The sequence below is a fragment of the Typopeltis vanoorti genome, chromosome 8 (assembly GCF_054136105.1).
Source record: "Typopeltis vanoorti isolate ZY-2024b chromosome 8, IOZ_Tvanoo_1.0, whole genome shotgun sequence".
In the NCBI taxonomy this organism is placed as follows: domain Eukaryota; kingdom Metazoa; phylum Arthropoda; class Arachnida; order Uropygi; family Thelyphonidae; genus Typopeltis; species Typopeltis vanoorti.
Genome location: NC_143556.1, coordinates 114,657,763 through 114,674,064, shown reverse-complemented (window position 1 = coordinate 114,674,064; position 16,302 = coordinate 114,657,763). Strand labels below are relative to the sequence as shown.

At 34.3% G+C, this 16,302-nt stretch overlaps 1 protein-coding gene across 2 annotated transcripts in view; it reads left to right on the top strand.

The window, feature by feature from the left end:
- The window catches only part of LOC150104295 (protein bicaudal C homolog 1-A-like), a 321,235-nt gene that overhangs the window by 239,318 nt on the left and 65,615 nt on the right, over positions 1 to 16,302 (top strand). The window contains exons 13-14 of one of the 2 annotated variants that reach the window (XM_090396901.1): positions 8,717 to 8,870; positions 13,695 to 13,831. In XM_090396901.1, coding sequence (XP_090253027.1) covers positions 8,717 to 8,870; positions 13,695 to 13,831 — 291 coding nt within the window. Of the gene's footprint in view, positions 1 to 8,716; positions 8,871 to 13,691; positions 13,832 to 16,302 lie in introns of both variants that reach the window. The other variant, XM_090396900.1, reaches the window with a different exon arrangement.

Genomic DNA, 16,302 nt, shown 5'->3' with positions numbered 1-16,302 from the left:
TATTTTATCACTTAGTTTTTCCTGTTTTCAGCCAAACACATGTTATTAAGGAAAGGTTATATGCAACTGATTGTGTTGTCCAAGCACTGGAAACCTCAATCACAAAATCAGCATTTCTGCTTTTTCTTAAAGCATGATATAACATGTTTTGCTATAGAATTTTTAATGTAAAGTGCAAAAATAATCAAGATAGTTTCATAGCTATGAGGGTTCATTGATTCAGTTTACATTATCGTATATCTGTAAGATGTCTGCTATTTAGCAATATCGGATTATTTTACAAATTAAAGATACCGAGAAATTATATACTTGGTTTAATCCTTTATCCAAGTATCAGCAAACAAAGTTTGCACCTGAAGTATTTTCTTGACTGGGGAAACTCGCATAAAGAAGCTAATGACTTCACATCACTTGCCTTAGTATCCCATAATGCAAAGCACATATCCTTACGTACATGTATAATGGTATGCGTTATGGGAAGGGTCACTGTCTAGACTGGTTTTGACTTTTATTGAGGTCTCATCAATGGGAGCCATATCTGGAGGTGATACTAAGGTTGAAGTAATGCAGAAGTCATATTTTCATATACGAGTAGCCATATCTGGAGGTGATACTAAGGTTGAAGTAATGCTGAAGTCATATTTTCATATACGAGTAGCCAAAAGGTATCACACCTTAGTATTACTATACTCTGGATTAGAAATAGTTGTTAAAAGTTTTGCACTTGGTTATACTACAAATTAATCCCATAATGCATAGCATTATACACCCATAATGCATAGCACACATCTGTAAGGATACGTGATTTGCATTATGTGATACTAAGGCAAGTGATATGAGGTCATTAGCTTCTGTGTACAAGTTGCCACAGTCCTGAAAATACTTTAAGTGCAAACTTTGTTTGCTTACACCTGGATAAAGGATTAAACCAAATATATAATTTCTTGGTAGCTTTAATTTGTAGTATAATCAAGTGGAAAAACTTCCAACAACAGATTATCTTACTTTTTTTAGCAGCTGCTGATTTTGAATAAATAAATAAAATGGAAAGAATAATGTATAAACAGACCCTAAATGTATAGCAAAAATGCATTATTTCTTGTAATCAAAAAATCTCTGTATTAATTTTACATATAAGAGAAATGTTTGTAAAGTTGTGGCCTTTAAATCCACTTAAATTTGAGAGAAGACAATATTGAACTTTCCGACAATGTTTTCATGTCATTAAAGAACTGTATTCTTGTTTACAAGTGCGGTTTTACTTTTGTCACACTGCCATGTTACTTGCCATGCCAGCTAGTAGTCTGCTTGTGTGAAGTTTGTTCTTTCAAAGAGGGAGTTGAATTAGTGAGAGAGAGAGAGAATAATAGAACAGCTGTTGCATTGATTAGAATAGAGAAGACACTCTGAAAATTTGGAAGTTTACGGGAGAAATGTAGTTTAAAGGCATTCTTAAGCCAAAAAAAAAAAAAAAAAACATTTAAGGAAAACAGTTACCTAAAAATTGATGGTTGGATTTCTTTCAAAGGAAGTTAACTTGTAGTATAAATGAAAGTGATATATAGTTTCTCTCAAAGCAACAGAACAGTTCCTTTTGGTACATTGTGCAGCAAACATATTCCAGTTAAATGCCGTGAACTTGAAAGTTAAACTTTTCTTTGTATTCAAGGATAAGGAAGAGGTTTCCAGAAGAAACATGGGAACTTTAAGATTATTTTTTTTTTTTGCAATTCAAGAAATAGAAAAGGAACTGATATTGTAGAGAAAATATGAAAGAAGAAATAAATTCTTGCTGGAGAAAGGTTGTGCATAAATTGTTTTCAAAGAAAAACAGCTATGAGCTAAGTTTAATCTTAAATTTGTGGGTGCCCTTTCCACTTTAAGTTTTAGTTATAATGCAGATTTCTATGTAGTGCTTGCAAAACACAAACATTTTGCACACACATACTGTTAAAGCAGTACCATAATTATTTGTGTGTAAATAAAGATATTATTTTATTATTATTTATATTATTTTTTTGTCTTATACTCAGGCTCTTAAGTAAATTTAATAATATCTGGATCCAAATCTGTGAAATTAACTGTAAGTTAATGAATCACTCAGGTTAATCTGAGTGATTTATTAACTTTCATTAACTATATTAAAATATGGATTTGAGTGATCCATATTTTATATACTTCATAAGTAATTATTATGAAGTATATATACTTCATAATAATTATATATACAATCAGAAGAAATAGTGCACCATTCATTAATCCTGAAACATAAACTCGATGTATTATTGCAGATTACGTGGCAAGTGTACTCTTTATAAGAGTTTTATTAAAATATCAGCAACAACTTCATATCCTCTTGAATTTCTGATTCTACACCTTTCTCCCAAAAATAAAAAAATTAGAGGATATGAAGTTGTTGCTGATGTTTTAACAAATCTGCCATTCATTATAACTAAGATAAAAAGCCAAACAGCTATTTTTTCTGGCAAAGTTAATTTTTTATCCCCTTAATTTAAATCCGCCATTCATTAAGGAAAAACACATTCTTACTGTCCTGTGATTATACAGTATCCACTGTGAGATGATGAAACATCTACCAACTTCTAGATATATTGACATTACTTTTTATACTTATAAAGGAGCAATTTTTAAAATCATGGGAAAAGGCAAAGGATCATGAACAAATGTTCCACGGCTCTGACTAAGACAAGATCTTGAACATGGTCAGCACTCATATCTCTTCTATCTCTAAAGTAGTGGTTTACTTAGAAACTGAAGTATGAACATCTGTTGTCAGTTTCGTTAGATATGTACTCCTTTTTTGCATTCCTCTTGAAAATTTTCTAGTATTGTTTTGTTACTCTTGGTTCATTTAAGTCTGAGATCTAGGATATCCTTATCAGTTTTCATGTCACCTTTATCATCTGTGATTCCTTCTACAACACTGTTTCCTCCATTTCTAAGCTTCAATAGCTTCCAGAACATTTTGCCACCTTTATGATATTTATTTTCTATATTCTTACCAAAGTCTTCCCATGACTTTTGTTTAGTTACTTTTATACACAGCTTAGCTCTCTTACATTTTTTTCTGTATTCTTTTCAGGTATTTACTGACTTGTTTATTAGGAACTTTTGGTATGCATTCTTTTCCAGGACTGCTTCTTTAACTTCTTGTGTCCATCGTGGTGTTCTTATTTTTCTATTCTTGCAAACAACTTCACCACATACCTCCCTAGCTGAATCAATGAGTCTTTTTCAGAGTTTGCCACCGAGACTCCAAGGTTTAGTTGTTGTTTTCAATTTGTTTAATTTTTTTTCTTGAATAATGTATGTATAGTCGAGTCTACAATTTATTTGAAAAAAGTTGCTCAACTTGAATTCTTTTTAAAACTTTGTTACATACTGTTCTTTTCAATGTGATGATATCCATTTTTGTCCTGCTTAGTACTAAGTAATGGTCACTTCCAATTTCAAATCCTCTGTACACTCTTGTATCCTGAACAAACACAATGATATCACTATCAACAATGACATAATCATTGAATCTTTTCTTATTTCTTGCATCTTCTCTCCATGTGAACTTGTGTACATCTTTATGTTGAAACATGGTGTTAGTAATGACTAGTCCATGTCCTGAGCAGAAATCCCTTAAATACTTACCACTATTATTAGCTTTGCCCTTTTCTCCAAATTTTTCCAAAATGTTCCTATATGGCTGGTGGGATTCATTTCCTACTCTACTGTTCAGATCTCTAACATTGACCACTTTTTCCATTTTCTTTGTCAGCTGCTTGTTCTGATGACTCAAAGAACCCCTACACTTCTTCCTTGGAAGAACCTTCTGTGAGACCATAAGCACAAATAAGTTTCATTGTCCATGTCCCATTTTGAAGTTTGCCCACATAACTCTACTTAAAACTGCCTTCCATTTAAGAAGTTTATCTTCTTAAATGGAAGGCAGTTTTAAGTAGAGTTATTTTATTTTCAGGAAATAATGATCCATTGCTTATTATTTAGTAAGATTTCATCTGTTTTTGTCTTTGTCTCAGTAATGTCAATCATGTCAGTGTGGTACTTTTCCATTTCTTCTGCCAATTCGATTTCCTTTCCATTAATACTCTTTTATATTGGTGGTTACTATCTTCAGTTCTCCTGATGTTGGGTTTATTCTTCTTCTAGATGTTGAGTTGGAGCTTGTTACAGTAGCTGACTTTTCACTGTTCACCCTGTTCCCTGATGAAAACAGTGGTTGGCCTTGTTTAACCAAGCAATGTCTCAGTTGGCCCGAAATCTTGTGTTGTACCGTCATATGCATTTGTGGTTTAAGCCAATAGTGAGTACAATTTGGTTGACTAAATCCCAAATTGCTAGCCCATTCACGTTTATTCAGTACCCAGTAGATACCTACTAACAGGGCACAACATGTGAAGGTGACGATTGGACATTAAGTCTGAAGCCCCAGTTGATTCTCTGCATTCCTGAAAGGCAATGTGGAGGTCTCCTCTGAGTTATTTGGCTTGATCCTTAAGCAATCCCTCTTTTGTCTTTGAGCCACCTTTATTTAGTGGAACTATCTTGCCCTCTTTCTACTCCCTTGAAACCTTGCAATAGCGGAGACAGATTGAAAAATTTCATCAGTGGCTCTGCCAATTATCTGGCACATTCACCTGCACACAGGGTGACATGCCACCCAATCCCACTACTGTATTCACATCGATATTTTTCACTATGCTGAGCACCTTAAGTTCATCTACCTCAATTCTTACAGTAGCCTCTGTTTCATCATAACTGCAAAATCTCCACCTGTTATAAAAATGCATATTTTGATATACTTTTGCAAAATGATTGCTCAGTAACTTGAATATTTCTTTTACTTCTGTCACCTTCTTGTCATTAACATTGATTAAAATCATCCATCCATATTCACTCTTCCTTTTATTTGCTACGTAATGAAAAAACTCTTTTGGATTTGCTTTGGCCTGCTTAGCTAATTTTCTCTGATAATCTGATTTGGCTTGTCTTACCATATTAGACACCTTTCTTGCTTGCACTTTTACTGATCATGAGTATGCTGATCACCATTACTTATATTTATTCCACTTTTTTTAGCACTTGGTTTATCCTCCTGACCATGAGTATGCACTCTGATACTACTTCTTTCAAACAATCCCTGACCACTTCCCATGCACTACTGACATTCTTTTCTTATAGCTTCTTAAGCTATGGCACTGCTCCATGATGCCTCCTAAGTCTGTCATAATTAAACCGCTTTATAGTTCAGCATAAATCCTTTCTGATGCTGTTACCCGGTTCAGTACTCTGAAACCTCTGGTCTCTTCCATGATATGCTGTTTCAGGTAGTTATCCCTTAGCAACTGTATAAATCCCACTTCCATCTTGCCTGTGTGATTAGCACAATAAGTCTGCACTCATTGTGCTAATCTGTCAATGCATGGCATTTTCATCTTCCTGTGGACTAGTCTATAATAGCAATGAAAAATATATTTTGTCCTGTGTCATTTGTGTGCATGCAATTTGACAACCCCTTAGATCTCCAGTTACTCTTGTGTAATATCATCACCAAATCATTTGGATTTGAAATCTTCAAAATTGCATAATCATTTCTACACACACTCATTTGTCTCAAGGATGGCTGAAACTCCACTTGACTGCATCCCCACCCCAATACTTTTAGTTTCTTTGAGTTTGTACTTCCAACTTCTTGCTGACAACATTCTTTCCAAACATCTAACTTCAAAATCATTCAAATGCACTCCATCAGACATATATATGTCTTGTCCATCAAATTCACTCCATTTCTTCCGTAAAGTCTTCTCATTAACAATCAAGGCCATTTTAACTGATCTTTTCCAATCTGTGGAAATTAATTACAAAGTGTGACAATTTAATTCTCGGAATGGCCGTGTGGTGATTTGATTGGAGTCATTTGAGTAATCGTGTTTGATACATCTTTTAACTAATGCGTGCATAAACCTTAAGCCGATAGAGCCATTTACTAGATGGCTATCGCAAAAATAATAGAGATCTGCATGTAAACTTTGGCATAAAAATGTGTGATCAAAATTTGGAGCAGTGTATTAACATCAAATTTTGCATTAAAATCAGCAAAACTGCTACTAAAATGTTGGAGTTGTTGAAAGTGGCATATGGTGTAGATCAGTGATGGCGAACCTATGACACGCATGTCAGCACTGACACACTTGAGGGTTTCAAGTGACACACCTTGGATGTTGAAAAATATTATTCTGATGAAAAAACTAATTTCAGTTTATTAAATTAATTGTATAATATGAATTCATAGATTGTATATCAATGTCCTATTAAATAAATAGCCTAATACTAGTAGTAAGACTTATACATTGGTTAGACATAACTGGTAATTAATTTACGGAATTAACAACGCATATAAAGTATATTAATTAAAGATAACTTTAATGAATCACTTCTATATTTCGGCAATGTCACATTGCCATCTTCAGGAACATAAAGATATGGTATGTGCACTAAGGAACTAACAAAGCAAATGAGGAAGAAAGTAAGAAACTAATTTTGTTCCTAAAGTCCTAATGGTGCCCTCTTGCGGGCTAATTTGGTAGTCTTGGCAGTTGGGCTGAAGTTCTCATAATGAAAGTCTCCCAAATTTGGGGCAGTTTCATGCACCCAAATTTGTTGAGGTTAGGAACGTTTTTTAGAGCTGCTGAAGATTCTTTGAATAATCTTTCGTATTTAAACTTGCTGCGATGGATTATTTTGTTTTCTTCCAACGAATTTTATGGTGGGTATCTAAGGCATGGTCTGCCAGCCCAGAGCGGCTGTACTGGTGAAACCGGATGTAGTCTTGGTGTTCTGAAATCCTGATATTTGTTGTTCTGCCTGTTTGGCCAAAGTAGGACAATTTGCAGCTGCAAGGGACTTGGTATACACCAGGTAGGTCTAGGGGAAGTGGTTGGTCTTTGGTAGAGCGGATAAGGGATGCCAACTTTTTATATGGTCTGTAACAGGAAGTAAGGTCATATTTTTTGAGGATATTAGTTATTTTTTCAGAGGTGCCCTGGATGTAGGGGATAGTGATAGACTTGGTGCAGTCTTTATTGTGGAGGGGGGGAGGGGGGTTGTGGTTTACAGGTTTTAGTATTTTTTGGATTTTTTTGGGGTTATAGCCATTGGCTAAGAAAGTGTTGAGGATGTGGTTTAGTTCCATAGTCAGGGCCTTGTCATCTGAGCAGATTAATTTTGCCCTGTTATATAGTGTTTTTATCACCCCATATTGTTGTGAGGGGGGGTGGTGGAATTGCTGGTGAATGTATCTGCCAGTGTGGGTGGGTTTTCTGTAAACAGAGAAAACCAAAGATCCATCAAGCTGGCGGGTGATTAAAGTGTCTAGGAAGAGGAGGGTGTTGTTTTCCTCTTTTTTCTAAGGTGAACTGGACTCTGGGATGTTGGTTGTTTAAGTGTGTTAGGAAGGAGTGGAGTGTGTCTGAGCCACGTGGCCAAATAGCAAACACATCATCCACATAATGAAGCCAAATAGTGGGTTTTTGTAGGGCGGAGTTTAAGGCTTTCTCTTCAAATGTCTCCATAAAGAAATTGGCCAAGGGCCTTGATCTATGGTCTATACTTCATGACATCTCATGCACATTGGCAAGAAAGGAATTCAAAAAAATACGTAGTCGGCACGTGAAAAAATATGAAAACCTGACAAAGACTTCTACTTCTGTACCCCAGCCACCACTTAACACAGTAGTCAACCTCTCGTCGGCAGTTTTAAAGCCTGAAGCACTCACCGCACTTTCACGTGGTCACAATTTCGCCCTAGCTCCTAAAAGGATACCTGCTGAAGAAATCATGATCCAAATAGAGCGTGGAATTCTTATTGAGGTCTTGTAGAGAATTTTGTTAATAGTGTTTTGGCTGTAACCATTTTTTAGGAAAGTATTGCTGATAACTTTAAATTTGTATTTCAGCCATGTTCATTGGAACAGATCTTCAAGGCCCTGTTTTTTAGAGTATTAATGACACCAGTTTTTGTATTGGGTGGTGGTAGGTGTTTGTGTGTATATATTGGCCAGTATGTGTCGGTTTCCGATAAACAGTGAAGGAAAGACCGTCAGAAGGAAGACGTGTGATAAGTGTTTCTAGAAACGGAAGTGTGTTCTGTTTTTCAATCTCAGTTGTGAACTATATGCGTTTGTGTTGTTTGTTTAGGTGGCTAAGAAAAGTGTCTGGTGGCCATGGGACCAGATCGTGAAAACATCGTCGGCATATCTAAGCCAGACTTTGGGTTTTAAAGGAGAGGAATCTAGAGCAAGTTGCCCAAAATGTTCCACGTAAAAGTTAGCAATAAGGGGGGGGGATAATGGCGAGCCGATGGCTGTGCCTTCTCTTTGTAGGTAGAAAGCTTTTTGCCATACAAAATAACCAGAGCGTAATACATGTGCAAAGAGTTCCGTGATATTTGGAGGGAATTTGTTCTGTAAAAGAAGGATTGTGTCATTGTTTGGGACATTCGTAAAGAGGATGATCTTAATATGAAGATCGAAATGTCAGGAAATTAAAAGAGTTATTTAACACTGTTGTAAAGTCCATAATTTCTAAAATGAGTGACTGTTCTTATCTTAAACTGATTTAATTTAATACTTTAAAGTTGAAAAGAACAAAATGCTTTTCTTCTATTAATTTAATTTTATTTCTTTAGATGAATGGAAAAGCTGGAGTTTAGGAAATAAACATATTTCAAGGCGAATGTCACTTTCTCAAGAACCCACTTCAAATCTTCATCGTCTGTGTTCCTATGATTGCCCAAGTTATGTTAACGTTACTCGTTCTGGTCCTGTATCTCCTCTAACTAGGTAAAGCTGTTAATTTTCTGAGCACTTAATTATTTATATAATGACTACATATTTCCTCCAGGTATTATAGATATAAAGTAATAATTAAGAGCAATGACAACATTACTTTTATCTGTTTAAACATTTTTTGATATCTGAAGCTCATTCATGAGGGACTGCAATGTTACAGTATTAGTACTGCAGGTGATCTGGAAACTCTGCTCTAGAGACCAAGCATAGAAATTTTTCAAGTCACTTTGGGATTTCAGTATGTAGTGATATCTGACATTAGGCAACAAAATTTATCAACCACCTGAAAGCATTTACAAATACCCATGAGACATGGTTGGATTCGAACTCACACTCTGTTGGTTGAACATTGGGTATATTTATTCAGCAAAACAGGCTGGTGTTCTAAGTAATTCATGCTAGATTTATTATGTGAGATTTCAATTTAATATAGAATTTATTAATACTCATACTTAACCTGTAATATACATTTTATAGAAAAAGTTCAAAACCTGACTTTTGCTAGTTTCGGCTGTGTGCATCTCAAGTAACTTCTGCAAATTGATTCTGGCATTTTCAATTATTTTGTTAAAAATTTAAATATAGAATTTGATGGTGAGGGGCAATTAATTAGCTTATCAAAAGAAAGATAATAAAATAACTACATCTAAAAAGCTACATTTTCTTCTTTCAAGTCCAAGTAAGTGTTCAAAATTATTCAAAAATTTATATCAATAAAGACTTACTGAACAGTATAGTTTATTTGTTATATATATATGCATACATAGATAGAGAGAGATCACACACACACACAGACACACACACACACGTTGTGTTATAAATAGAAGAATGGATAATACAAAATAATGAACTTGAATATTACATAATCTGACTTCTCTGAGACTTGGTTGACAAAACAGATAATGCCTACTGGTTGGGTAAACCTTTCCATCTATGACTTGAGTTTAGCTGGCCATCCTCATGGGGAGGGTTTATTCTGCCTATAAAATAAGCTGATATGAAAATATGCACAATTATCAGATACACATTTCATACCCTTCGTTTGAGTGAATTGAGAACAGTTCAGCCTGGTATATTCTTAACTGACTGTATTCACTTTCTTGTATCATAAAGGTTCTCATTTATTCTGTTTTGAATAACTATATTTTTAATGCAGTTATAAAGCTTATGGGTATCTGTATTTCGACTATTTAGACTTGTGTGCTGGTTTGAATTAATATTAAGATTTAATGAAATTAATACTCACATTTATTAACTTCTATTATTTGTTATACAAATTATGGAAACAACTACCATGTTAAAGTAAAACTTCAGTTTAATATAAACCAAAACAATCACTTGGCATTTCGACCTTCACATTAAGGTCAATATCTAGAGTATATACGTACACACAAAGAAACAAGCTACACTACAATGTACATGGTATGCTGAAGTTACATTAATTTGGTCATCTGTTAAAACTGCTGGCTTGACCTCTGGTGGAAAAAAAAAACTTACTACATCAACTGTAGAGACTTGTTATTATTATTATCTATTTGGTTACAACAAATAAATTAACCAGAGAGCAACATGCTCTCACATAATTACTCATATAAATACACACATAAATTAGAACAAAACGTTATGGATGGTGGCCAGTAAGAGCTGAAATTATTGAAGTTAGAGTCCTAAAGTCAAGGTTTGCTGGAAAATTTAAGTGGACTGAATGTGCATGCCATTCAAATTCTTGGGATTTTTATGCCACCTTTATTGTTAAGATTAGGATGGTTGATCAAAATTTCACAGGCTTTAAATTTACTCCTATATATCATCTCAGTCAACTGAAACATCATCAGGGAAACAATATTAAAATTGCAAAAACGTGCACAAATTTGCACTAAAGAATTAGTGGAAAAGATTAGACTGAAAGTCTAAAGTTCACTGAGGGGGGGAACTTGCTGTGCGTGCTGTTGGTTAGACTTATTTGTGTTGGGCAGCTGGCCTAAGAATTAAAGTTTCCCAAATCTTAGGCTTTATTGCTCTTTTATCAAAATTTTTGCCTTGCATATCTTGCACAAAATCAAATGGGGAAAAAAAACTACTATGCATCACAACAAAAAATACAAATTTGGAAGACTCAAAAATCAATCTAATCTTAATAAATAATGTTGTATTAAGCTTTACTAAGATTAGATTGATTTTTGAGTCTTCCAAATTGGTATTTTTCGTTGTGATGCATAGTATTTTTTTTACCATTTGATTTTGTGCAAGATATGCGAGGCATGGTCAGTTAGCCCTGACTGACATCCTTATGGCAACAGAAGTATTTTTTATGTTCTTCTAGGTGGATGTTAGCAGATCACCCAGTTTTGACCATAATATAAGTTGCAGGAACAAGGGACTTTAAATTAAATGTCGCAGATTGTCCCACTAGGTTTTGTTGTAGTGTCAAACTACATGAGGTTATAAAAGTTTGAGGGGGGGGGTACATTCCTTGAGATGAAAATGAAACTTAGTACACAGTGTCCATCCAGTCACAACTTAATAGCATAGACGACAGTGAGATTATGCTACCAGCTGATCAGGAAGCCTCCTAAATGCATTATTTTCTGGTTTAGTCCCATACACTATCTGGCAGCCTAGAACTGATTTTCTGCCATACCCTCAGAAATGGGGGTACTGAATCTGTACAATGTTGGGCAAGTCCTTGAGGGATATCACTCGCACTGCATATCGAAAGGTAGGGAATTGCAGAACTCTTGCTCTTATAACCAAATATGGCAACAGCCACTTCAGGCCCCTTGTAAGGAAGGTGGTAGTTCACCCATCTAATAGTTCTAGTTGGCATTTCCTCCAACTAGGCTGATATCCTTTTACAGCAGGAATGCTTGCTGATGCCACAGCTCCTTTGATGGTAACAGATCACACCTAGAGAAGGTGGTGTTGACTTCACTGGAAGATGCTGTATATTGGCCATCACCTACCCATAGTGGCTTAATGTATAGCCCTGCAACCAAATGGCTGCAGGTCTAAATCTTGCTCTGGGCGTGAATGTTTGTGATTGTCTCTAGGTATGACATTGTTTTCATTGACCAGGAACTTGGTCAGTTTCGATGATGCCTTTTGGTTTGAATGATCTGCATTCAAATACCATCTATGCAAAGAACCTTTTTCAGAGCTTTTCAGCTGAAAGTGAATTGTTAGTAACCAGTCTCATATAGAGGTGGCAGTTTTCCTTCTTGGAAGCTCTGGTTTTTCATCCCACAAAGCTGGCAAACCGACCATTAAAACAATAATGTAGACATAAGACACTGGCCTCATAGCCCGAGTTGCTTTGCCCATAAATCCAAATAAACCAAGCCTTGTCTTTGTCCTTTTCCTGCTATTGGAAACTACTGTTTCAAGTATCTTGCAAAAGCTATGTTTATAATGAATATAATAATAATATAAATAATATAATAAATAAATAAATAATTAAAAAATAAAAAATAATTAGTCTACCCACAGTACTAATGTATCATAGGTTTACAACCTTTCATAGGTGGAAATCGCATAAGTTTTCAAGGAGAGTTATGTAGGTGTTGAGTGGCAAAGAGCCCCCACCTTGATGTGTCTTTAAAACTCACTGAAGAATCGGCATAATAATAAACAATGATATGGCAATAAATGTTCTGTACATTCCCTTAGGTACATATCAGGAAGGTATAATGATAATAAAAGCTTGGTTATCTTTATTGTATTTCGGCTGCAGGTTTTATGGGTTTTAAATGTCAAAATTCTGAAAGAATATGGTTCATCTTTGTATTATTGCTAGGTATATAGATAATGTATTAGAAATATATACACGTTTGCACAAGAATAATGTTTAATTTGCCAAATATTTCATTCTGAATATTACAGACCATCTTTAGTGGTTACATAGGAATAGTTAAAAAAAAAAAAAAAGTGGAATATGAACAATTGATCATTCACACACAGAACGAGTCGCATGATGTCATATCGCTAAATATTAGAAGAGTAAACATTTTTAAAGTCATAATTAAAGATATTAATTCAGAAATTCATATAATAATCTTAAATAACATTAGACTAATATAGGAAATTTACAAAAAAAATAAATAAAATATATATATATATAAATGTGTTATCCTGATTTAAACTTTCCCAAATTTTTGATATAGATATACAGTCATTACAATTCAAGTTAAGACATTGAAGTAAGGCCTCCACACTTTCTTTAAATAAACGTTCAAATCTGTAGCGACATCTTTGTAGGAGGAAAGTCTTGGACCAACGGATGTTGTGGCTTGTTTCTAATCCGGATTTCTCAGGTTTGTTGTGTTGAATTGATGACTGATGCTCTTGAATTCTTTTTTCTATAGAACGTCCAGTTTGTCCAAAGTAGGAAAGATTACAATTACAAGGAACTTGATACAGGTAGAGACAAGGTTGAGCGTTTATCTTTAGATGAAGGAAAATGGGTGGATAATTTGTTAATAGGTGTATAAGTGGCTGGTAAATCATATTTCTTCAGAAGATGGTCTGTAATATTCAGACCGAAATATTTGGCAAATTAAACATTATTCTTTTGCAAACGTGTATATATTTCTAATCATTATGTCACAGGTATCGTTAAAAAATCAAATAGATAGTAAGTTATTCATTTATATGTTGAAAATTTTTCTAAATTTTCAGCCAGTGTCACTTTAGAAAGTAATATTTCTAGCAATTAATTTCTTTGTTTTCAATAATAATAATAATAATAAAAAAAAGGTTACCCAAAAAAAATGTTTTCATTTTTTTTCTCCCTCATTTCATTGACCTTTTTTACAGCAGTAACAGTTGTGGTAATATATCTCAGTGTGATCCAGATCACAGGAAAGATATAGGAAGCATTGGCTGTGAACGGAGAAAGATCATGAAACAAAATCTCTCTCTTGATTATGAACAAAAGAAGCTTTTGGCAACACAAGGTACATAATTTCTGTGTTTTGTATGCTTCATTATTTTTAAAAATTTGAAATCAGTGTCAATTACAAAATTGTCTTCATTATAAACAAGAGAAGCTCTTGGTGGTGCAAGGTAAATAATTTTATTTATTTATTTTTTTTTTTTTCATGATTTATTATTTTTACAAATTTGTGAAATTGGTCTTAATATATGGAAGCGAAATCTGGACAATAAAACAAAAAGACAAAGATTAATAACAGCAGAAATTAAGTTTATGAGAAAAACTGCAAAGTATACCCTATTTGATCACAAAAGAAATGAAGAAATTATGAAAGAATTAAACCAAGAACCAGTAATAGAAAAAATTAAAAAATATAAACATAAATGAATGAACACGTTCAAAGAATGAATGCAGAAAGATTACCAAAATAAGCCTTAAAGTACAAGCCATTAGGAAAAAGAAAACCAGGACATCCCCTTAAATGATGACTTCTAAGGCTGGAACAGGCCATGCTAGGCCTAAATCCTTGATACAGATGATGATGACAAATTTGTGAAATCAGTGTCCATTTCTAATCAATGGTATTTCATCTAAGTTCAGAATTGTTTATTGGTACACCACTTTTGTTGGTTAAACATCTGGAAACAAAATTGGTTCACTGTACCTTGCTACTCTGTTAAAATCTCTTGTTTAAATCTTATGAAAGAGTTGAGGAACTTTGCCTAGACACAGGCTTCATGTATCCAATTTCATGTAGAAGTTTAATGATTGATTCCTCCAGCAGAGACAGTTCTACCAATAATACATCTTGGTTTCCTCTGCAAATCATATCATCCATGATAATTTTTATGAAACTCATTTTATACTGCTGATGAATATGATGTTCTTGCACTGTTAGTATTTGACAGTGATAGCAAAATTTGGATAGGCAATTCAGTGAGCCATGTGAGTAGTTCATCTGAGGAAGTCATTGAATGGTTGTTTTTGTATAGTAGATGCCAAAGTAATGATTTATTCAGAGTTACTTTGCAGTGATGTTGGTAATCCTGATTGAAGAAGTTTGTCAACCCTAGAAATTATGAATATAAGATATATTATAAAACTATGTATTATTTGTATTTATTGCTGTTGGAACAGGCCATGCTAGGCCTAAATCCTTGATACAGATGATGATGACAAATTTGTGAAATCAGTGTCCATTTCTATCATTTTCCATGCTTGTTACATCTATTTTAAAGTATATTTAAATGATCCATTTGTTTGACAAAACTGAGGAGATCAATAGTTAATGAAGATGTAGAGGTCCTGGAAGGTGATTTGAATAAACTAAATAGTGTGGACAAGGGATAATGGTTTAATGGTTACTAGTTTTAACATGGCAATGTGTGAGGGTGTGCACTTTGGCTGAAAAGATAGCATGGGATTGAATGGGACTGCATTGCAAGTCCAAGAATTTGGGTTGATGGTAGGTAGACAGGGAGTCAAAATTCAGAGGACATTGAAATAAATTGGCGAAATAGCTCAAACAATCACTTTCACTTAGATGTTAAACATGTTGATAAGCAGGGATAAGGTTATCCCTCTTTATAAGGTTTTTGGCACAACTGAATCTGGAGTTATTATGCACAAATTTAGTCACCTGGGTTTCTTGAGAATGTGGAAGTGGTGGAAGATTCAGAGACAAGGGGCCAAAATGGTCACTAGTCTGGATCACTCCCTATGAGGATAGACCAACGGCCTGTGGGATATAAAAGTTTAGCAGATAGGAAAAGAGGGGATATGATAGAAACAAAAGTTACTAGAAAGGTTTTATAGAGCAAATGTTAAAGAGATTTTCAGTATATGACTGTATGGGAGAGAGCAAAGGGGTCACCTCTATAGGTTGTGTAAGAGTGTGATTAGCACAGGTATGAAGATTAGATTTTTTGTGTAGAGATTAGTAACTAAATGGGATGGGCTGGCAGAGGCTGTAAGTGAACAAGTTTAAGGAGAGATATGAGAATTGTTGGTATTTTTGAGTGATTGGTGTTGGTGAGGTTGAGCTCCATAGAAATGTCCTTGTAATAATAATATTAGCTGAAAGAAAAATAAAAGGAATTAGTGCTACTGCTTCTTATGGCTCCACAGCTTAAATCAAGCCTTTGTCTCCTAGATTATTTGCTTTCATCCTTGCTTATCCAAAAGAGAAACTTTTTTCTCTAGTTTGCACACCACAACATCTAGTTGATATTACTATCATGACTAATAACTATCCATATAGTTTTTCTTCTTGTTCTTTTATCAAAATTTTTATCAGTTTTAGTATTCTTGGGAATATGCTTGTATTTCATTATAAAAGAAATGACCTACCCACTGCAAATTTCCGAACTTAAGTAAACTCGATATTTTTATGTTCATTGTAGAGTTAGTACAATTTTGAGTTACATCTGATCCTTCAGTGACTGTTATCATTTGATGATGGACCAAATGATTTTTCTTTCCTTTTTTTTACTT